Source organism: Patella vulgata, chromosome 6 (assembly GCF_932274485.2).
Source record: "Patella vulgata chromosome 6, xgPatVulg1.2, whole genome shotgun sequence".
In the NCBI taxonomy this organism is placed as follows: Eukaryota; Metazoa; Mollusca; class Gastropoda; family Patellidae; genus Patella; species Patella vulgata.
Genome location: NC_065884.2, coordinates 27,941,074 through 27,966,103, shown reverse-complemented (window position 1 = coordinate 27,966,103; position 25,030 = coordinate 27,941,074). Strand labels below are relative to the sequence as shown.

At 32.7% G+C, this 25,030-nt stretch overlaps 1 protein-coding gene across 3 annotated transcripts in view; it reads left to right on the top strand.

Moving 5' to 3' along the window:
• The window catches only part of LOC126824710 (tyrosine-protein kinase BAZ1B), a 39,752-nt gene that overhangs the window by 2,397 nt on the left and 12,325 nt on the right, over positions 1-25,030 (top strand). For 2 of the 3 annotated variants that reach the window (XM_050554041.2, XM_050554044.2), the window contains 22 exons: positions 1,270-1,312; positions 1,619-1,717; positions 3,770-3,846; positions 4,202-4,367; positions 4,868-5,383; positions 5,577-5,695; positions 6,508-6,666; positions 6,939-7,014; positions 8,999-9,167; positions 9,725-9,828; positions 10,606-10,749; positions 11,153-11,310; positions 14,400-14,524; positions 15,493-15,673; positions 17,682-17,748; positions 18,431-18,545; positions 21,056-21,206; positions 21,983-22,147; positions 22,461-22,521; positions 23,025-23,132; positions 23,426-23,558; positions 24,865-25,016. In XM_050554041.2, the coding sequence (XP_050409998.1) occupies positions 1,270-1,312; positions 1,619-1,717; positions 3,770-3,846; positions 4,202-4,367; positions 4,868-5,383; positions 5,577-5,695; positions 6,508-6,666; positions 6,939-7,014; positions 8,999-9,167; positions 9,725-9,828; positions 10,606-10,749; positions 11,153-11,310; positions 14,400-14,524; positions 15,493-15,673; positions 17,682-17,748; positions 18,431-18,545; positions 21,056-21,206; positions 21,983-22,147; positions 22,461-22,521; positions 23,025-23,132; positions 23,426-23,558; positions 24,865-25,016 (3,088 nt within the window). The remainder of the gene's footprint in view (positions 1-1,269; positions 1,313-1,618; positions 1,718-3,769; positions 3,847-4,201; positions 4,368-4,867; positions 5,384-5,576; positions 5,696-6,507; positions 6,667-6,938; positions 7,015-8,998; positions 9,168-9,724; positions 9,829-10,605; positions 10,750-11,152; positions 11,311-14,399; positions 14,525-15,492; positions 15,674-17,681; positions 17,749-18,430; positions 18,546-21,055; positions 21,207-21,982; positions 22,148-22,460; positions 22,522-23,024; positions 23,133-23,425; positions 23,559-24,864; positions 25,017-25,030) is intronic. The other variant, XM_050554043.2, reaches the window with a different exon arrangement.

The following is a 25,030-nucleotide window of genomic DNA, read 5'->3' as shown; positions in this document are numbered from 1 at the left end:
AGTGTTAAATGAGTTGCAAGGTTGTCAAATAACTTTTGGTGCCAGCCTTTCTCAGAAAAGGTGTACGATTCCCAAAACTTGTATTGAGAATGTTGATGATGAGCAATAACAACCGCAGAGATAAACTATTTCATTGGTTGAGATTTTGGAATACCTTATAATAACTTTGATTTTGTGATGAAATTCAAGAGTCTGTTTTCATTAATCAATAGCCTAAGTTACGTTTGATGAGTTCGATCATTGGTATTTTTTGCCTTAGCTATGTATAGATAACCTGTGTTACACAATGCTTTACATAAAGATAAATGTGCAATTAAACATACATTATGCAAGAGCTGAATCTGATTATTGCAAGTCTTTATTTAGGCTTCAGATGTCATAGAAATTATAAATTAGATCTTTTACACAACAAGCATAAAATCTACTCTGTAGACCCACGGATGGCTTGGATTTAAACAGGATTTCATTGATTGATTAAATTTTTAAATGGCGTCCCAAGCGGAGATTAACCATTACGTTGACGTCATACTCCCGGAAATTTTACATCGAGGCTAAATGATAGAGTGTACGAAGCGAGGCCGCATTGCATTCAATTTGATTGAAAGTTCGATATATACGGTTTTGATATTATGTTTAGCTGTGGTTAAAATGAGAGTTTGGATGTCGGTATTATACGCTCTTTTGTCACTTGCGTTTACAGAAAAATTATGGAAATTGATAAACATCACAGCTAACATCACACCAGTTGAATTGCAGCCCCATTGGATCACTGTTTCCTGTTTGTCTGCTTCGGGAGTTACGTAGGCCTACCAGTTACAATACAAGAGTACACGCACGCAGGCTAACAAGAAGTCAGCTATAATTATGATTCATTGATTTGGTCCATTCCTTTCAAACTTTCGCTATCTATATATTAAAAGTCTTATTTTTAATTTGTAGTAAAAATAAATGTGATACAAATTGAATTGCAACCCCATCTCAAACCGAATAGGCTAACGGAGTTAACGGCTGTCAATCAAACGATCGGCCATTCTCAGAGACGGTGAAGAGAGAGTTGACTCCTATTTCTAGTCAAAAATTACAATGGTGATAACTTTGTTCAGAATAAAGTAATTTGACTGAAATTTTCAATAGATTCTTCTTTCATCATCTGTTTTTGAACTGTTATAGCAAGAATGGCCAACTCTCTATTAAAATCTCTCATAATGTATCTTTAATTAATAGTGTAATAAAGTTTTAAGTTACTATCAATTTTTACTCGATTTTCAGAATTAAAGCAACTATCGTCAGTGTAGACACATGTGGAGTAAACGTAAGTAATAAACTCTTACTATTCTATGTTAATGCAGCAACCAGATAGAAGACAACATTGATCAGGGACTTCATTTCGTGGGACTTTGGGGTATAAAAAAATGGAGTATAATTAAAGATTCCTAGCCATTTAATGATCTTCTACACTAACCACGGTGAATGAAAGAATAATAGAGATATAATATCAAAAGCAATAACTCTAAGCAGCAGACCAAAAAATAGTGGTTTGCTTGTCATGTATATTTTATACTTTGGGATGTGTCTCTTTGTGATATTTCATTATTCTTTTGAATTATATTTATTTTAGGCCAATCCTACTAGTAACTGTAGTTCACCATCAAGTGATAAAGAAAATAGTGCATCTGAAGGAAAAGAAGCAAGTCCTAAAAAATGGCTTCCGCCCAAGGTACATGTGTATAAATTTTCAATATGTATAAAAACGCTTACAATTATGTAATATGATGCTTGATTTAATATATAATGTGTAAATGTTATAATAAAGCCACAACATTCAGATGAGCAAGAAAAATAGCCATAAAACACAATAACTCTCTTTCTAATTGAGCTAGAATGTTCAAACTTGGAATAGGTGTTTATTAGGTCAATGCCTTGATGGAGTTCGAAGATGAGCATTTTCTGCTTTAATAGGGTAAGCAGAAATAAGCAATTGCTTGGTTGATGCTTTGGGACACGATAACTTAAGTTCTAATTAAGTGAAAGTGATGAAACTTGGTGTATAGTTTCATTACATCATAACCTTGAATAAGTTCGATAATGAGCATTTTCTGCTCAGGGTAAGCAGAGCGATGAGCAATTTGATTGGCCGAGACTTTGGAACACAATAACCCTCCTTCTAATTGAGCTAGAATGTTCAAACTTGGTGTAGGTGTTTATTAGGCAAATGCCTTGATGGAGTTCAAAGATGAGCATTTTCTGCTCAGGGTAAGCAGAGATAAGCAATTTGATTGGTTGATGCTTTGAGACACGATAACTTTAGTTGTAATTAAGTGTGAGTGATGAAACTTGGTGTATAGTTTCATTACATCATTACCTCGACTAAGTTTGATAATGAGCATTTTCTGCTCAAGGTAAACAGAGCGAAAAGCAATTTTATTGGTCGAGACTTTGGTACACAATAACTCTCATTCAAATTGAGCTAGAATGTTCACACTTGGCGTAGGTGTTTATTTAATTAATAGGTAAATGCCTTGATGGAGCTTGGAGATAGAAGATGAGAATTTTCTGCTTTGGGTAAGCAGAGATAAGCAATTTGATTGGTTGATGCTTTGGGCCCCAATAACTTTAGTTCTAATTAAGTGAGAGTAATGAAACTTGGTGTATAGTTTCATTACATCATTACCTTGACTAAGTTCGATAATGAGCATTTTTTGCTCAGGGTAAGCAGAGCAATAAGCAGTTTGATTGGCCGAGACTTTGAAACACAATAACTCTCCTTCTAATTGAGCTAGGACGTTCAAACTTGGTGTTGGTGTTTATTAGGCAAATGCCTTGATCGAGTTCGAAGATGACTTTGGAACACAATAACCCTCCTTCTAATTGAGCTAGAATGTTCAAACTTGGTGTAGGTGTTTATTAGGCGAATGCCTTGATGGAGTTCGAAGATGAGCATTTTCTGCTTAGGGTAAGCAGAGATAAGCCATCTGATTGGTTGATACTTTGGAAGCCAATAACTTTGGTTTTAATTAAGTGTGAGTGATGAAACTCCGAGTATAGATTTATTATATCATTACCTTGACTAGTTTGATGATGAGAATTTTCTGCTTAGGCTTAGGATCGATAAGCAATTTGATTGGTCAAGACTTTGGAACATAACAACTCTGCTTTTAATTGAGGTAGAATGTTTAAACTTGATGTTGAAGCTCATTAGGTGAATGTCTTGACTGAGTTCAATGATTAACATTTCGAGCTAAAGCTAAACAGAGCTAACCAATTTTATTGGTCGATGCTTTGGGACAAGATAACTGATAGAGTGATGTAACTTAGTGTAAAGTTGATAATCAGTTTAATTGCTTGATAATTTTAAAAAAAATAAATGTGCGATTAATTAATATGTGTCATCTATTTATTTTAGGATTTTGGCGGGGGACATTGATCAGCCTCACTGTTGGCTTGTTATTTCTGTAATAATCTGTTTTTAATTGAATATTTATGCTAACCTTGGTTTACCTTTTGTCTAGTTTTTGTAGTCATTCAATCATATAAAGTTGCTCAAAATATTTGTATCAAGTTATAAAATTCTGATAACAATGTAAGATAGATAAATTACACATTTAAAAAAAAAAAAGATCATAACATTTGTATTTTTTTTATTATATCAAAAGAAGATTAAAACGAAGTTAATTAACACATATAAGTATATTTTATAATAGAGCCCACGCCCCCTGGACTCGCTCATGGTATCTCTCATTAAAATATTTTGATAATTTCTTTTTTTCAGTTATTACCTTATAAATATAGTATACGTCTGGAAGATGAAGATAAAGTCATCAATGCTGTACCAGCTTCTGATTTGTCGTAAGTTACCATAAATATCAAAACTGCTTTTTTTTTCAAATTATTGAAATGACTCGTGTTTGATTGATGACTGTAAATATTTTAAATTTGAAAAACAGGGCTCTCTATCTTCAGTTTTTACAGATGATTTTTGAGAGCAACTTGGGTTTCACGTAAAATTATTCAATCATTTAGAATTTGAGTGATAAACTGCTCACAATTGTTATATTCTTTTGAGGGAAAGGGTACCAAAACATGAATGATCTATGATCAGATTGTTTTCTTTTTCTACCATTTATGAGTTAAACTAATTATTGATAAAAGAAATTAACATTTATTATAAAGAAATAGAAATATTTGATTTTTGGATTTTCAGGCGAAATGAGCGTCCACCACCTAAAGATTTATTAAGATTGTTTATTAGAGCTAATACGTTACGAGCTGGACATACACCTACTAGTCCATGGGTTGTTAATGAGGCAATGGTACAAAAATACAAATTACCCAGCAAATTCGCAGATTTTTTACTTTCTCCTGCCAAGGTAATATTCGAATTATTGTTTTATTTGATTAAATTTTTGGGGCAGGCCACTTTATCATAAGAGTATGACATGATATAATGAGATAAAATAATTCCGTTATAATCATTTCTTTGAGATTAATGATCCTAAATACACTGATTGTGAAATGTGTTCAAACTACGGGAGCAGTGGGTTGGATATATTATCTCAGATAGTGATAGTTCAAATGGACATAGTCACCATTAAGTAGTACACTAAGATGCTATACACTATGCGTATATTGCAAACTTTTAGTTTTCAATGCCAGTTTGAAGATATTTTGAAAAAAAGATTGAAGACATTTTGAGGAAAAATTTGATAGAAAAAAAATTGGAGACATTTGAGGTAGAAACAAATTGAAGACATTTGAGGTAGAAACAAATTGAAGATATTTAGATAGAATAAATTATTTTTCTACAAGTAATTGAAATAATGTTAGCATGAAATTTAAATGTCATACAACAATTTTTTCATATTTAAAGATGGCTGAAGCAGCTAAAAGAGCAGAAGAAGAAATATCTCGGAAAAGAAAAGCATCTAAATCAAGGGATAGGTCATCAAAGAAACAAAAATTAGACAAAAATTCTAAGTCACCTAAGAAAAAAAAGAAATTAACTGAAATGAAAGTGAAAAAATCTGTAAACAAAGGTGTGATAGAAATTGATCCAGACAGTAGCTCAGATGATGAAGTTGTTTTATCGAAAGTGGTCAGAAAATCAACAGGTGGAACTGACAGTGATTCTGATACCCCCCTAATGAAAATGAAATTAACTCCTAAAAAACGTAAAAGTGCTGATGCGAGTTCGGATAGTGATGATGAACCTTTGATTAATCTAGGAAGTGCTAATAAAAAATCCCCTAAGAAAAAGAAAACATCTTCCCCTAAGAAATCTCAAAAACAGTCTACCAGTAGTAGTGACAAGAAGAAACGAGGCCGTCCAAAGAAAGGAGAGGAGAGGGTGAAAATAAAACTAAAAAAGAAAAAGTCCAGTGAAAAGGTAGAAATTTCAAATTATTTTTTGGATTCTGTACATTTTAGAAAGATCATCTTTGTAGGCCTAGAAGTTCTGTAACCCACATAGGTATTTACATGATACTATATATTTTATGACAAAATATAATTTAACATTTTATAAAGCATGCACTATATACAGTATTTGTATGATTTTAATGGTGATTGTCATCTTCTAGGGGTTAAAACAGATGACCTTGTTTGAAGTTGCATCAAAAAAGGGAGGTAAATCTCCCAGTAAGACTACACCAAGAAAACTACTTTCACCTGTCAATATAACCCCTGCTATTGTTTCACAGTAAGTATAATATGTAATAAGAAAAACTTTCTCTTACAAATTTGTTGCAAAGCGAGAAAGAAAAAATGGAGTTTAACATCCACTCAACACAAACTAGGTTATTTTGGAAGTAACATTTAGTTCAAATTTATTTCAATAATTTGCTTGTGCATAGAAGACCTGGAGAAAACGCACAAGGTGGGACAATCGTCCCTACTCCTTGTCACGTACAAGCAGGAAATCGAAACCACGCCACTTGACTCAATGACGGACCTTATAATTTCATATGCACACGTTATACCACTAGACCACTTTATTACAATAATTCATACTTTAATTGTGTTTGTGCAGTAGTGGTTAGGACTTCTAATTCAAAATATATGTTGTGCTGGATTCAATTCTTAAAAGTTTTTCATGCCCAGTTCTCTCTTGCCTAGGTAATGCAAGCAGTGCTAAAAAAGAATGTGTCTGTTGAAAAATTCTTTGGCATTTGAAATACAAAGAGTAGCTGTGTCAACATTTTGATTTAACTATCTTCCAAAATATTACTATTACTACTCAATGGCCGCTAAATGTCATTGGATCGTGTTGACTTTGAGTTTAAAGGACTGCTATATTCAGTTGTTTTATGTCTTTAATAATGTTTTAACAACCATGGTAATGTCAGGATGGTGGGAATTCTATTCTTTCGCAAAATGAGAAGTACAGTTGCTTAAGGTAATCTCTTTACCATGTCCGTCTTCATTAGCCCAGTCTGTTCAGAAAAGTAGGATGTTAAACCCATTGTATTACATTTCACTTTTTTACCGTGTTCCACTGCAACATTGTTTCAGATTGGTAAAAGCACAGGGTTTAGAAGATAAAACAAAGTTTATAGGTTTAGTGAAAAAAGCTGCAGTCACATTAACAGCTACTCAACGTAATAATTTACCCAAGTCAGTTAAAGCTGAGGTTGTCCAAAAATATGAACAAAATAAAGAAAGACAGTTAATGTAAGTAGAATATATTGTATGAAGTTTAAAAATAGACTGAGCTGTTCATTTGAACTCATATTTGTTTTTTAGAATACTTTATATCCATTGCGAAAATGGTCCAAAAATTACAGTAGGAAACACCACTAAGATTTCATAATTCAATTTGAATGTTTTTAGTAATAGAGTATGCCAAGCCATATGTCTCTTTAGTTATAGCAGTTCTCCACTTATTTCTCTACAAACAAAAATAAACATAAAAATAATATATTTTTTATGTCTGTAAACTGTAGAGCTAAAATGACACCTGCTGAAAGAGAAACATATTTTAAGAAAAAGAGACAGGAAAGAAAACAAGAAAGGAATAAGGTAAGACAAATAGAGTTATCTCCCCTTGTCTGATTCAATGTGTGTCAAATAGTTGGATTTTGTTTTTGTAAGATTGGGATCAGTAACTGCAGAATGGGAAATTAATATACCGGTATATTGAAATGAATGTCTTACTGTTCTGGTGTATTGAGTATAGCTCAGTTATTATGGTAATAAATGTGACATTAACTACCTTGTGATGTCATGATATTACATGAAAGTTATACAGTATTGGTGATTTTTGTGTTTATTTTAATATCTTTTGTAGCCCCTATGAAGGCTATCTATATGAACATTTGCTATATTATTTTACCAAATCAATTACATTTCTCGATAATGATGTATTGATAGATTATTTATTGTTTATTATTTTGTGCCTAATGAAATTGTACACACACATCAGCCTACTGTGGTAGTTGTGCCTTTTGTTCAGTTTGAATTTCTCAGATTTAATCATTTTTTTCTACGCCCAAATGGAAATGTGGTCGTATATTGCCGTCGCCCACGTCCGTCCGTCCGTCCATCGTCCACAATTTCTTGTGAACACTCTACAGACTACATTTATCATCTGATTGTTTTGAAATTGATATATGTTGTTTGCATTAGTGAGATGGAGAAGCCTATTTAATTTCAATAACTTCTATTAATTTCTTCTGGAGTTATGGCCCTTGTTTCACTTTGTTGCACCATGTGAACGGTCTAATGACAAAAGTTATCAACCGATCTGTATGAAATTTATATGCATCACTTAAATTAGTAAAATAAAGAAGCCTATTGAATTTCAGCAATTTCTGTTAATTACATCTAGAGTTATGGCCCTTGTTTCACTTTGTTGAATGTTGTGAACGCTCTAATGACAACGGTTATCATCCGATCTGTTTAAAATTGATATGCATCATTTAAATTGGTGAAACGAAGAATCCTATTGAATTTCAACAATTTCCGTTAATTACGCCGTCAGTTATGGCCGTTGTTTCACTTTGTACCTTGTGAATGCTCTAACGACAAAAGTTATTATCCGATCTGTATGAAATTTATATGCATTATATAAATTAGTAAAACAAAGAAGCCTATTGAATTTCAGCAATTTCTGTTAATTACATCTAAAGTTATGGCCCTTGTTTCACTTTGTTGAATCTTGTGAACGCTCTAATGACAACAGTTATCATCCAATCTGTTTGGAATTGATATGCATCATTGAAATTAGTGAAAATAAAAATCCTATTGAATTTCAGCAATTTCCGTTAATTACGCCGGGAGTTATGGCCCTTGTTTCACTTTGTTATACCTTGTGAATGCTCTAGCGACAAAAGTTATTATCCAATCTGTATGAAATTTATATGCATCATTTAAATTAGTAAAACGAAATAGCCTGTTGAATTTCAACAATTTCTGTAGATTTCTTCCAGAGTTACGGCCCTTGTTTTAGTTTTTAGAACGTTGTGAACCCTCAAACGACAAAAATTATAATGTCATCTGTATGAAATTGGCTATTAAATTCCCCTAATACCTACAAAAGAATAAATATGCGACAACCCTTGTCGACTGCTTGGACGATTTAGCTGCTGTGGGCGTATGTTTTGTTGCCTGGCAACCTATCTTCTGTTTTCATGGAAACAAATTTGCCTTAGTTTTTGGTATGCAAGGGCATGGGATGTTGATGGCTAGAGTCTGCTCATTCCTGTGAAATATATGTATTGATATAAAATTCCATACTGACACAGTTTTTGTTGACATACATAAAGATAAAATTTTGGTTTGATATGTGTAGTTATGCTAACCAAATGTTGTTATTAACTGAATAATTTGGGGAATATGAGATCAAAGGTTCTGAAAGTGAATTCTCTTATCCCTCAAAAGCTGTCAATCGAGGACACTCTAGAATTTCTGGCGACAAGACATGCAAGAACTTAATGATTCTATATCTGTCAGTTTGGATTCTTTCATTATATTCTTTAAAACTTTTTTATTTCTGTCCATAAAGCGCTATGAAGATCAAGGTTTAAAATTGACACCATTACCAGTACCTAAATTAGTATCTAGTCCTGATAGTTTACCTAATGAAGTATTTGGAGATATTGCTATGGTAACGGAGATGATTAGTTGTTATAAAGGTTTATTAATGCCAGATGATGAGTATCCTATATATACCGGTAAATATAAAAATGCATTTAAAGATATAAACATTCTCCAAGACATTAGTGTCTTTCATTTTATATAATCTACAAATTCCTCTCATTGAGTCAACTGGCGGGGTTTCGATTCCCTGGTTGTACGTGACAAGGAGTAGGGTCGCCTGTCCAACCTTGTGGGTTTTCTCCAGGTCCTCCCGTTTCCTCCCACTGCTAAAGACCTCTACGTGCAAGTAAATTAATGAAATAAAATTGAACCATGTGTTAGTCCCGAAATGGCCTAGTTTTGTGTTGAGTGGACCTTAAACCCCATTTCTCTCACATCTACAAATTCATTGAAATATCGAAAATTCCATCACTAACTTATGCAAATAATGTTTATGTTTTCATTAGAAATGGGTGTATCAAACATTTTTTAGAACCAATAAGGTACATTAGCCAGTGTCTGCAATGTTTTGATAGGGCAATTTATACAAAAGTAAAAATCAGTAAATCAGTGTCGGAATGTTTTCAATGTTCAAGATCTGAAATATCATTAAATGAATAATAAACATGTGTTATTGTAATTTTGTTTTTAGATGCGTTAATGAAAGCTCTTGCAAGTGGACCAAATGGTTTTGCCTATCTATCACGAGTATTAGGAGTCTTATTACAGACATTATTACAAGATGGAATAGCAGAGGTAATGTATGCATTTCATACTTTATGACAATTGGTAATTGCAATCTATGTTTAACCGCAGTTATCTGAAAATTTATTTAATGTGTCCAAACTACATTATGAAAAGCTGTAAAGAGATTTTATTATCCATCAAAAATGCATTTAAATATTGCCCAGACAAACTTAAACATAAATTATCAAAACATACTGCAAGTGTTAAAGCATCTAAATAGAAGAGTTTACATATGATTTTATGATTTGAGTTATGATTGATCTAGTTTATTCAACTTTGTGGTTCCAAAATGCTTGGGTAGAGATCAGCTCACATCAATGTTAATCTGTGATACTACAAGCTTGATAATCTACTATTAATAAAATTGGTTGATGTATAACATGTAAATATATTTTATTATTTGTGATACAATGCTGTGATGGCATGTTTATTAAATTTTGCCTCCCAATGATGACCTGACGCGACCGTGGCAACTTTGGACCCCATTGGAAATGAGCAACGGATGTTATATACGTCAGGCTTTATGGGCTATCCTAAGAAAAGGTCTCTTCATGACACCATACCTATCATATTTCTCTATGCTTGTCTCATTTGGCATCCCACTTTACAATGTAGCACATAGTTCTTATTTTCATATACATATCTGTATTTATTGTTGTCACTTTCCCAGTCGTGCAATGCGACACTAGTTTTTATTATAATACATTAATTTATTGTCATGTTGTAACCTTGACTTGAAGAATAAATAAATAAATAAATAAATTTTATGTTTTGTATATATTTCAGGGTTATACAGAGTTAAAAGTTAAATTATCTGATATACCTGTCAATCCGTTTACAGTATCTGAATTAGTACGTCTATGTTTACGTAGTAATGATACTGGTGAAGATGAAGATGATATGAGTGATGATCAACAAGATGTAGATGTGGTATGTAGAATTTGTTTTTTGTGCCATTGTTTCTCATTAGTCACTAATCATTTGATTGCTTGACAGATCAATCATAAGTTGAATTAATTGTTAAGATTTTTTTTACTAACGTAGAAATTTGATCAGATCTAAACACCTGATTCAATGGAATATATTACTTGTAACATGTGGAAATATCCTATCTTAGCATTTATATACAACAGTTGTCAGCAAAACATATTAACCGTGAAGATCAGGTCTCTGTGAAGAATGCTGCCTTGAGAAAATTGGTGAATTTTTTGGTGTAATAAAAGTAGTCTCATGTGATATCTGATGCACTAAAAAATTTAACTTGAATTAACAGAAAAGGATTATTTGAAAATCACAATCCGATTGAAATTAGAATTATGAATTAATATTTTAGGCACAGAATATTATTGGGAAATTAGAAGATGAAGAATTTTATCAGTTAGATCCTTCAGATAAACTAGCTATATTAAAGGGTTTATGTTTACGTATTATGGGATCCTACTCAGTACAAGATTATATGGAAGATAAACAGGTTCAAGCTGTAAAGCTTACGTAAGTGAAGATTATATTCTTGTTTTAGACATTTTCAGGTTTTGGATCATTTTGTTTTTCCATATTAAAAAGGAGCTGCGGTGGCTCAGTAAGTAAGATGCTGGCTTTATAGCCTTGTTGGTCGAGAAACTTTCTTAGGATTGATCCGGCATGATTTTCCCTTGTCAGTGGTGTAGGACGGAGCTAATGGCAAAGAGAGCTGCCTAGTCTTTCTGATGACACGAAAAACTGAGGTCCTGTACACATTTATGTGCACGTAAAAGAACCCTGACAGTTAGCATTCGATACAACTCAAAATCAGGGCCAGTTTTTCAGAGAAACAACATCTTTCTTTATTTTGTTAAAAAAGACTATTTGTTTTGACTTATATTTATAATTAAACATACATTATGCAAGAGCAAAATCGGCCTATTGTAGGTCTTTCTTTAGGCCTGAAATGTTATAAAAACTATTAATTAGATATTAATTAACTTATCCAGACCATAATCAGCTCTCGATGTCAAGGCTTGCCTGCGATATTTGTTGGATTACAATCCGATTTGCTGCAAAACTTTCCTTCGTGATTAACGATTAAATGGATAATCAAGACTATTAGTTTTGTCTTATCGACTTCAGTAATGATCGAGGCTAAGCGGAACTTTCATCCCCTTGGTTCTCGGTTCATAGTGGATCAATTTGACTGAAATTTTCAGCAAGTTGTCTTTACATCATGCAGTTTTTAACTATTATAGTAGCATTACCACATTCGTCCTCAGCGCTGTGTGACACTCAGTCAGCGTATTGACCGTGTCCTACACTCCTCGCACACAGAGTGCCAAGAAAAAATATCCGATAAAAAACTCACAATTTGTGTCAACATATTTTAACCTATATGAATAAAAAGCCAATTAAATTACCTTTCTAGTGATACAAGTTTCGTTTTTGTTCTTTATTGATAATGCACTCAAAACACAAGTTATAAAATACCCACGCTAATATTACGTCACTGGCAGTTAGCCATTGTTTTTCCATTAGCAAATTAATTAGTGTTCACGGCACGCCCGGGTTTTTGAGCGGTATCTCGCTGGGGATTCTCATAGCTCGGAAAGTTCTTCACGTACGTCATTGAAACTTTCAACGAATCATCAGGAAGAACCCCGCAAGGTTCCGCGGCATTCCCGATCAAAATGGCGGGTATAGTTTTTGAGATACAAATGTTTTAAAAGATTGAAGTCAAATTTTTCTAAAACTCAATGTTGCGGCTGGAATTTTAAAACGGTGAGAACCTTTATGAAATATCGTAGATTATAATGATATATGTGTCGTCGGTAATAAAAACTGTTTTCATTGAGGAATAAGCCGCAGAAGTTTGATTGCCAAGCCGAGTTCTTACGGCGAAAACTTCACGGGCGATTCCATTCATAGCAAAATGGTATTCCCCTATGACGAACATTGTTGACATCACGTGATTGTCTTTGTTGAGTCTGATTGGACAAACTCGCATGTCATTTCAGCTGTAGGGGGTGGAAGGCGGGTAATCCTTCCATGGATGCTATCACGCACGATATAAACAAAGCACTTGTTATTTTGACATTTATGTATGGATTTGACTTGACAGTTGTCTTGGAACCGAATGACAAACATGTATGTCCCATAAATTAGTTAATTTTAGATATTAATCGAATTACTAAAACTATAATAGTATAATTATTTACCAAACATTTCATCAATCATCAAGTAGTCTAGAGATATAGGCCTATCAAATAATATTATCATTTTGATTATGAAACTCAATAAAATGGATCAATTTTAGATATTAATATAATTAGTAAATTATGTAAAACTACAATTATTTACCAATCATTTTATCAGTAATCATGTAGGTTAATTAATATTATCATTTTGATTAAAATGTAACGCAATAAAAATTGTTTAATTTTAGATATTAATATAATTAGTAAAATTATGGAAAACTATAATTATTTACCAAAATTTTTTCAATAATCTAGTAGGCCTATTAAAATTATTATTTTTATTAAAATGTAACTCAATTAAAATTAGTTAATTTTACATGTTAGATTGTCAGTAAAGGTTACTGGGCCTATATAAGCTAGACTACTTGATTATTGATGAAATGTTTGGTAAATAATTATAGAATAATCTTTCATTTCATTTTCCAATTATAATATGTGAGGGAATTTAGCATTCCTATATCATATAAAACTTTTGAAACCTATTTTTCATGTATTTGTGAAAGATGCAAGCAGTTTCATGAAGGCGCATCAACTTTCGACATTCCACGTCTCATCTTTGAAATATTGAACAAAATAAACAATGTCTAAAAACAACTTCTTTATTTAATATGTTCTCTGGTGGGTATTGGACATTTGGAAACTGTAATCCCTCTTCAATACCTTTCCAATGATATATTACAACCCATACTTTGAGCACCGAATAAATGACACCCGATTGTGACGGAATCTGGCATGTCGGCCATCTTGGATTTTTCTTTGAAGTCATGAAGTAGATCAAACTTACTTTATGGAGTGCAGAATGAAGCATTTTTAACAGCCGTGTAGTGTCATTTGATGCTGACCTCATAATTGCAGTACATTTTAATGGCGGTTTTAACCGCAATCCAAGATGGCCACCATCTCACGGAACGCGTATGTTGCAGAGGCATTTTGACGACAGAATTGAATTTGTCGTCTATTTTTCATCTGGGTGTCAAAATTTCAACTTATTGCTTTTGATATTACCAGAGTTATTGTAGGATCTTTAAAAGACTATTTTAGCCTCAAAAAGCCCTATTTCGAGGGCGTGTTTTGCCTATAGATAAGTCTATTACTTTTTGTCAGAAAAATGTTGCCATCTGCGATGAGAAAAATGTTCATAGAAAACTTATTTATTAACCGATTTTGAGAATTTAAAAAGTTTCTTCATGTTTGAAACAGGCTGCATGCATTAAAATAGAGAAAAACACATCATCTGTTATGTGAAATTTTGATGTGGTAATGCTAATTATAGTGAGAATTGCCAACTCGTTATCTAATCTCCCATAATGTATCTTTAATTGATTAATAAATGAACAATGTATGTTTATTTATTAGAAAACAGAAATATGCAGAACAAAGAGAGATGAATGAAAAAAATAAGAAAGATAAACAACAAAAGGAAGAAAATAAATCTGAGAATCCTACACCATCTTCCTCGAATACATCACAAAATACTTCAGGTAAAAATAGTAATTAATATGACTTGTAAAATTAATTTTATCAGTTGTAATTCTATATGAAATGAAACTGCAAACTGAAAAAAAGAAAATTAACTGCAGTAAACACATATTTAAAATCAGCTTCATTTTATAATCAACCTAAGAAAGCAGAAACTAAACTTATAATGTAAAAAAGCCTTTATTTTTTCGAAATCTTTTATATATAGACTTTATTGAAAAATATGTTAAACATTATGTACAATTTCTCTACAAATTATTTGATTTCCATCATTTAAATTCATTTACATGTTTCTCTCATGTCATCTATAAAGTTATTGGTGAACAACAGAACATTTCCTTGATATCTTTCAGCCCTTGCCATTTCTATTTTTGTATCTTCTTTGAGAATATGTTACTGTTTGTATTTTCTTTGTTCTATTGGATTGTTTGTTCAGTCTGGGTTTAAATGTACAGTCTACATAAAATGTGTATTAATATGACAGATAATTTTTTTTAACATCATAACTAAATTAGAATGTCCACTATTAATATATAATAACATAATGTCCACTATTAGTATATAATAACATTTAGGGGGTTGGATGGCCGAATGGTTAGCATGTGCGCGCTGCGCTGTATCATACGGTCTGTCATTGAGTCAACTGGCGGGATTTTGATTCCCCAGTTGTACGTGACAAAGAGTAGGATCGCCTGTCCAACCTTGTGGATTTTCTCTGGGTCCTCCAGTTTCCTCCTACTGCTAAAGACCCCTACGCGCAAGCGAATTATTGAAATAAAATTTAACCATGTGTATGTGTTAGTCCCGAAATGATCTAGTTTGTGTCGAGTGGACATTAAACCCCATTTCTCTCTCTCTCTCTCTCTCTCTCTCTCTCTCTCTCTCTCTCTCTATTAGTATACTATAACACATAGACATTATTTCTGCTACACTAACATTTGGTGCTAGACTATCATTTTCTTCTGTATAGGACTTGTAATGTCTGCCTTTTATGGTACCTTAGATAAAGTTGACTCGGATTCCAATCCAACAACAGAAACTGTATCAGCTGATGATGAAGATAACCTAGTAACAACAATAAGGAGTCGGAGAGTTAATGCTGCTAAAGTTGCTGCTGAAAAAGCTAAGCGGGAAGATGAACGACGAAAACAGTAAGTTTGTGTGGTAGGGGTTGGTCAAGGATGAGTTATTTAGTAGGTTAAAATCAATTCATTATGTTTCTTCTATTGGTCACTCCATTAACATCTAAAGACTTGTTTAAGGGTGTTGCCATGTCCTGGTAACTTCGCAATTAATTTTATATTATTTTTCAAACACTGTTCCATGTTTAAATTTAGTTGGATCTTTAAAAAGACATCTGAAGCTACAATTCAAGCCATAGTTTGTGGTTTTAAGGATAATTAGATTTTGAAATCTGCTTAAAAATGGTCAATTTTCTTCATAAATCTACAAAATTCTTAGTGTTGCCTAATCCTTATTAAATGATTTTTGGCATGCAAATACCTAAACTAGTCCTCGATAAAATGATAGATTTTTTTCATGATGCCAATAATAATGCCCCAAAAAATCCTGAAAATCGCAAAAAAAAAATCTTTCATATAATTACAATTTGTCCCATAGAAATGTTCGTCTGAATGTAAGCTTCACTGTGACACTAAGTTTAATCAAATTGGTTGAGTATAACTTGAATTTTTTCATGGTTTTCCTTGGTTTACAAAAAAGGTCCTTTCAAATCGTGACTTATTCATGTAATAAGTAATATGATTTGTAGTTATTTAAATAAGATATCATGAATTAGTAATGAGTAGACTTTGTCGCTCCTGCCTGTGTATTTTGTGAAAAATAACATGAGATCTTCATCCCGCAAACCAAAGAAAACAAATCAAGCCATTTTTTCGGTATTGACAGCTGCCAAAAAGACTGGTTATTTGAGATTGAAGGAATTCCCTCTAGTTGCTGTGTACAGGAAATGACCAAAACAAGGCTATTAGAAAGAAAGAAAACTGAGCTACTATATTTACTGTGACGTTTAAAACAACTTCAGGTGCTATTTTTATATGAACCAAGGTCATGGATACCCTTCCTTTAACTGACTATCCTGACCTATCCAGTAAAGTGATCGTTTCTTTCCGTTGACGAGTTATGTTATTAGGGGTAAAGGAGACAGGTTCTAAAGTATCACCGAGAAATATTTTGGAAAGTCAGTGTGAATTTTAGACATGGCAATGCCCTTAAGAAAAGATTATTTATCTCCATAGACAACAAAATAATTATCATACCTTTTTCCTTGATTAGACAGACCTTTATGTATTTAGACCTGTATAAAGAACCAAAAGTTAACATAGAATGAAATTTTGCTTACAATCTCTTAAAGATACATTATGGGAGATTTTTATAGAGAGTTGGCCATTCTTGCTATAACAAGTAGATGATGAAAGAAGAATATATTGAAAATTTCAGTCAAATTACTTTATTCTGAACATCGTTATCATTGTTGTAATATTAGACTAGAAATGGTAGTGAAATGTGCCTTAACCTTGGCCGATCATTTGATTGGCAGGTGTTAACTCCACCTACATATCTCGATTATCAAGTAAAGTTTTCAATGGCATGCGGAAACACTCTACAGCGACCTCGCTAAGTACACTCTATCATTTAGCCTCGATCTAACTGACGTATTCTCATCAGGGTGCGCCATATTTGATTTAATCAATAAGTGAAATCCTATTTAAATCCAAGCTGTAGCCAAGCCATCCGTTGGTCTACAGAGTTGATTTTGGGCTTGTTGTTTAAATAAAGATCTAATTTATAATTTTTATAACATCTGAAGCCTAAATTAAGACTTGCAATAATCAGATTTAGCTCTTGCATAATGTATGTTTAAGTAAATGTAGGAAGTTAGAAGATTTTACAACTGTCTTACATTTGCGCTTTTACAAATAAATTCTGTTTATTTTTGGTAAAAGGAATGTGAAAATATTTACGAAAGGGTGGGATATGAATGGTGCTAATACCATCTTTGAAAAAGTTCTGGTGTCAGGATTTGGTTTTATATCAGAGTTTTGATTGATTCAACTAAAACACATCAACCTATTGATTGATTTAGTTTGTCAATCTTGGTTCATGGCATCCCTATAAATATTTTATTTATTTATATAGGATAGAGAAAGATATGGCAGAATACAAGAAACAGAAAGAAAAAGAAAACTTTGATAAGACTTACAAGGTAATATTTCATAATCTCCATCGAAGTCTGTTTGAGCCACTGTTCAGGTCATAGTGATTATATAGCTTGGACTTAACCATAATGTCCTGCATTTGTATACCAGTTTGGTCTGTCACAGTAAAACGTTAAGAATTTTTTCCCTGTTTGCAATAATGGGACAGGTTGATCGGGTTCTACTCAAAATCTGCGATTCTGTGTACAAATTAGTAGTGCATGTAAAACATCTCTTGGCAGTGGAATCTACAAAAAGAGTAGGTGAAAAGACAGCTGTCGGGGCAAACTACTCCCCTGAAACAGTAGAATCTGTATTAAGCAGCCACTCAGGGGGAATTACAATTAACTTTTAATCCAGCTATACGATGGCATGGCAGATATAACTAAAATTAAAGAGATGAGTATTTCTATGGGGGGACTTTATTGTGGCCGTTTACAAGATGTCGTTGAAAAGGAGTGGCTGCTCTTACAGATTCTACTGTATATTATTCCCACAATTCTCAACCAGCCTGGTTTGTGGATGTTTGTATTTGAAATAGTAACCCTGAACCTTCTGAGAGTGTGAAACTTAAAACTACTCACATCTTCGGTTTAGAACATATTTTTCAGTCCTAAAAGGAAATAAAAATGTCTATTTTTATTTGTGACACTGTTTCTAAATTCTTAAAAGTATATTTTGTGTTTGTAGGATGGTATTGAAGCTGCTAAACAGACATTGCGACTAGTACCTATAGGAACAGATCGTAATCATAATAGATACTGGATATTTAATTCTACAACACCTGGCTTATATATAGAAAAAGGTTAGTTACCGTCAAATAACTTTAAACTCCAAAATGTTTCTACAGGGGATATCAACAGTGTGTTACTAAACGATATCTACAACAATCTATTTTTGATTTCTGCTTAATTTGGATTATGTTTCATCTCTTATTTGTTTAGATATTAAAAATATACCAACACTTGTTAATATCACATTTATATAGTAACAATTACTGGTTTATTATACTAGCGATATTTCAACTATGTACTTTTGTCTTTATTAAACAAGAGATAAATCACTTATTTCAATGATATTTCAAAGCTATTCAAACTTCGATTTATTGGCATGTATCGGACCATAACTTCATGGATTATAGCCCCTGATTGTACGTAAAATCGCTTTTTAGCTTGTAGCCCCTATAGAGGTTACAATTTTTATCCGATTTTGTTGAAACTTGAAATGTAAGTTTATAACCCAAAGATCTTGGTTCCTTTCGATATTCGCGCATATCGGACTGTAACTTCCTGAATTATGGACCCTGATTGTACAAAAAATCGCGATTTTAGCTTGTGGACCCTATAGAATTCATAATTTTTATCCAATTTAAAAAACTGTTTTATTATATCACCGTTACACACTAAGGATGGTTGAGTTCGAATTTCGTGAAAATCGGCCCAAAACTGACAGGCAAAATGGCTGGCCCTCGTTCTCAAATAGCGTAAAAATATGGTGTATCAAGGTTGTGGACCCTATAGAGGTCACAATTTTCTTCTGATTTTGATGAAACTTGAAATGTAAGTTTATAACCCAAAGATCTTGGTTCCTTTCGATATTCGCGCATATCGGACCGTAACTTCCTGAATTATGGACCCTGATTGTACAAAAAATCGCGATTTTAGCTTGTGGACCCTATAGAATTCATAATTTTTATCCAATTTAAAAAACTGTTTTATTATATCACCGTTACACACTAAGGATGGTTGAGTTCGAATTTCGTGAAAATCGGCCCAAAACTGACAGGCAAAATGGCTGGCCCTCGTTCTCAAATAGCGTAAAAATATGGTGTATCAAGGTTGTGGACCCTATAGAGGTCACAATTTTCTTCTGATTTTGATGAAACTTGAAATGTAAGTTTATAACCCAAAGATCTTGGTTCCTTTCGATATTTGCGCATATCGGATAGTAACTTCCTGAATTATGGCCCTTGAATATACAAAACATCATGTTTTTAGCTTGACTTCCATGTAGAGGTCACAATTTTTATCCGATTTAAAAAAACATGTGAATATATCACCATTACACACTAAGATCGCGTATATCCGTATGTAACTTCCTGGATTATAGCTCCTGATTGTTCGAAAAATCGCATTTTTAGCTTGCGGATTCTCTAGAGGTCAGAATTTTTTTTCCGATTTTAAAAACCGTTTAAATATTTTACCATTTCACCATAATGAAGGTTGAATTCGAATTTCGGGAAAAAAGAAATGAAACTGCTTGACAAAATGGCCGCTCTTGGTACGCAAATTGTGTAAAAGTATGCAATACGAAGGTTGTGGACCCCTCTAGAGGTCACAATTTTTATCCAATTCTGATGAAACTTAAAACATATCTTTATATCCTAAAGATCTCAGTCTCTTTTGATATTTGCACATTTCAGACCATTACTTTCTGGATTATTGCCCCTGATTGTACAAAAAATCACGTTTGTTTTTAGCTTGTTCTCTATCTATCTCTTGCAAAATGTGGGCGTATCTTGCCTGGCAGCCACTGGTTAATATTTGATGTCAATTAAAACTAATTGAATTGAATCTTCTTGTTTGTTTCCCATGAAAGTTTTTCTAATATTAATTCAATGAAATCAACTAATATTTAGATATAAACAAACAGATAAACGAAAACATTGATTTTAAAAGATGTACAGTTTGAACAAATCTGAAAATGCATCAACAGTGGTTCAAAAATTGATCTTTTCAGTTGAATCATATGTTTGAATTATGACTTCAAATATTTGAATATGAAAATTGGCATTATGTGACCTTGTAATTGTCTAGATCCAGGGCTGTCGGTAATTTTTCACAGATGATTAGCAGCACTGCTAATCAAAAAGCCCAATTTTGCCAAATTTGATTAGCAAATTTAAAAATTGATTAGCAGTTTTCAGTTTCAACATAAAACACCTAAATAACAAGATATTACTTTAATTTTAATTCATAACAAATGATTAGATTTCATTAAGATTTTTTAGCACTGCTACAGGTAGCTGTGACAGTTTCTGAATGTGATGTAGACTTTTGGTTAGGTCTTATGTCTGAAGCCAATTCTTGGCAGTGGCTTCTGAATCCCCACTCATTTTAATTCTTATTTCTTCATTAGGGAGTTATGTCCCTGTATTATATAGTATAATAAATTGCATCTGGGTTGTTTGAGAAGAAAATGTCACGGAGAATTCAGTTTTGTTGATAAAATTTTATTTGATATTTTATACACATTGAAAATGTTGAGAAAGCCTTCTAGTCTTCAGAATGTGGAGTTATATTTTCTATTTTCAAGGCTGGGTAACAGATGACTACAGTTATAATGTCCAGTCTGATGGTGATGAATCTGTTGCTAAATTATTAACTCCTAAAAAATCAAATGTAACTGTTAGTCCTCAAGTTACACCAAGAAAATCTCCTAAGAAGAATGCACAAATTGCTCCAAGGTATGTATGGCTTGAAACTCATTAAAATTGGTTTGTTTGTCTGTCTAGAATGTTCAAACATGATTTAGATCTTTACTTGGTGAATGTCTTGACTGATTCGATCATGTTAATTTTCTCAAGCTAAGCCGACATAAAAAATTTGATTGGCCTAGAAATTTTGAAGACAAGGATAAAGTGAGAGTGATGGTATTTGGTGTAAATTTCATAACATCAATACCTTGATTAAGTTCAATAAGCAGCCTTTTCTGCTCAGATTAAGCAAAGTGATATACAATTTGATTAAGACTTTGAAACACGATAACTTTGACACTAATTGAGGTAGACCGTTTCATTTACTTGATTTCTCTTTTTCTCTTCCCCCAAGTTTAAATATTGTGTTAAGCCCAGGGAGAATGGCAAGAAAGAAAGAATCATTCATTTAAAACATGAAAGACCTACAACTGCTTTTAGGCTGCACAAAATAAATGTCTTGTTTCTCGGGCAACTGACAGCTGAAATTGTAGGGGGGCGGTTTCTTTTTTTTTTTTTACCTCATTGCTGGCTAGAGGATGGTGCAAAATAAAATTTGGCTTTTGTTGAAAATTGTTGGGGCGGGAGGCCCTCCTTGTATTTTTATTTTTTTTTAATGAGAAAGTCATTACTTGTCTACGGTTTTGCTTTCAGTTATATATTGTACATACTTAGAACATAAACCCAAAAATCAAGTCTACTCAAGTGTGCCCGAGAAACAATTTATTTTATTTGTGTTGCCTTATGTTTTTATCAATTGTTTTCAGTTTTCCCCATGTTGGTCAGAATCTATGGTTTGAGTATGATTCAGTTAAAGATTTAGATCAGCTGATAAAAGCATTACATCCACAAGGTTTACGAGAAAGTAATCTGAAGACTGAAATAACCAAACGATACGATGATATAACAAAAGCTATCAATATATCTAAAAGGTAAGGTTATATTACAAGAAACACATGAACTGTTTATTGATGACATGACAAAACTAAAGTTTGACTTGGCTTGTCCAGGAGTGTTACAAAAAGTTCAAGAAAGTGACATGCAGTTTAATATCTTCTATTTTCTGTCCCTTGATGTGTGAAATAGACCAGAAAGATTAGATAATAACTTTGGATATGTGATCTGTGTCCTGGAAAATTATCTCCCCCTAAATTAAACCTGTCAAAATTAATGTTAGCAGATATTGATAAACTTTTTAAAAGTTTTGTACTCTAATCGTTAAGTCAATGTTTGTTATCATTTCAGAACTAATCTAGAGTTACGAGATTCGGATGGCGATGTAGAAATTCTAGCAGGAATCCGAAGAGTATGTTTATTACATGTATTGTTTAGCTTCGGTTTTGTTTGCATAGAATCCAAATGTAGATTCTTTAACAAGATTCCACTCATAAAAAGTTTTACAATACTCTGTAGGTGACAAATGAATGATCGCCATTTTGAGCCCAAAGAATCCACACCAACAGTCAGATTCTGAGATTCATGTGTCTCAATTTGTATTTTATAATCTTAAAGGAAATTAACAGAATGGATTCCAAATCTTGAAAAATGTAGATTACAGTGGCACCTTTAGGGTTTCAAATATTTTGAAAATAGATCTATGTTATTATACCAGCTATTTGTCAATGAAGTTTATATGTCGATTAAAATCTTTTTTCTTTTTTCTTGTGAGATAAAATCATTTATCATAAGGCTTGAAAAGTTAAATTGGAATCTATTTTCGAAAAAAGATATTGCCTGATAATCTGTGTTTTTATAGATTAATTTCAGTATTTTACATTGCACACCAATATGATATATTTTATTTTCTAGGAAATACTAGAGATGGAAGTTAGATTACGTAATGGTGGACTGGGTGGTGTACCAGATTTCAGTGTTTGGGAACAAAAAGTTCTCTCTTGTGAAACGTTAGATGTCTTTGTAAGTGAATTGGATTATTTCTATTTTAGAATATGAAACTTATGTAATTCCCAAAAATCAAAAGTTTCGCAAATCTTACTGGTGGTAAAAAGTTTTAATTGTTTTAAATTTATACATAATTCAATGAATGTAATTTCCTTAACGTTAGATTTTTTTAATAATAGAATTGATCAGTCAGATGGTTTGATTGAAGCAGTCGATCAATCAGATGGTTTAATTGAAGCAATCAATCAATCAGATTGTTTAATTGAAGCAATCGATCGCAATGTTTAATATGATATTATGTTTTATAGGGATCATTATTACTAGATGTACAAACTAATGTATTAGAGAAGTTTTTAAAGGGTATAATGAAACCTAAAACTCTACCTACAGTCACTACAACTACAGTAAAGACTGAAGTTAAAGATGGAGAATCGGATGAAGGTATTATATTTTTGTAATATTTTTGATGCTGCTATAATACCAAGCACATTAACTCTTTAAGTCTTCATTGCACACAACATGAACATTTTTTTTTTGGGGGGGGGGGGAGATCCAAGAGATGCAAAACATAGCATTTTCAGTACTTTTTAAATGATTAATTAATATGTATTTTTATTTTGCTTGAGTAGTTGATAAAGCATTAATGTCTTGTTTCAGTATCCTGTATATTAGACTTTTTATACACCCATATTGAAATGTGGTCATATATTGTCGTCAGTCCGGCGTCCACAATTGCTTGTGGATGTCTTGAGGCTAAAGTTAATATCTGATTGTCCTTATATTTTTACGCAGTGTTTAAGGTCATCAGAGGAAGAAGCCTTTTGATTTTCAACTGTTTCTGATAATTACTGTCTGAGTTATGGAACTTGATCACTCTAAAAAAAAAAAAAACTCTTGTGGACGTTCTGGAGGCTGAAGTTAATATCTGATTTATATACAGTGTTTAAAGTCACGAGACGAAGAAGCCTATTGATTTTCATTGATTTCCAAAAATTAATGTCAGGTTTTTCCCTTGATCACTTAAGGATATCTAGATGCTCAAGTTAATATCTGATTGACTTTATTTTTATACACAGTGTTTAAGGTCATGAGATGAATTCTAACAATTACTGCCGAAGTTTTGGACCTTGATCACTTTGAAATGTCTGGTGAATGCTCTAGACGCTAAATACACAGTGTTTAGGATCATGAGACGAAGAAGTCTATTGATTTTCAACGATTTGCGATAATTACTGCCAGACTTATGGCCCTAGATCACTTTGAAAAATCTTGTGGACGCTTTAGTTGACTATATATTTATACAGTGTTTAAGGTCATGAGACGAGGTAGATTATCCATTTTCATCGATTTTCGATGATTATGGCAATTGATATTACATGTGAATGTTTTGTATGCTAAATGTTAGAATAGGGCAGAACTAGACGCCAGATGGGTTATTACTCGTGATCATATTGTAGTATGTTGTTTTCATTTGTTAACTCCCCTGACAACTCAGCTGCTGTGGGTGTATGTTTCGTTGCTTGGCAACCTATCTTTTAAAATAAAAATTTGTTACGTTGCCCATTTTTGATGATGTGGCGGTACATGTATCTGAGAAGCAGAATATTTTTTTTTGTGGCTTAATAGCAGATTTAACTCTTACTTAATGCATCTTTAAGTTTGTACATTTTCATTGGCCTTCTGTCACTTCACCTATTTGTTCAGATTGGTCTACCTATATTATTTGTTGCTGTATATATTTTAATAGAAGAAGAAGAAGAAGATGAGAAGAGTAATATGCCTAAGACTTTAACAGACTGGATACAAGCTGTAGAGAATTGTCAAACTATATCTCGATTACACGTCTTATTGGGTATACTAGAAACTAGTATTAGATGGGAAAAATCAGCTGAAAATGCGGTATGTGAATCTCT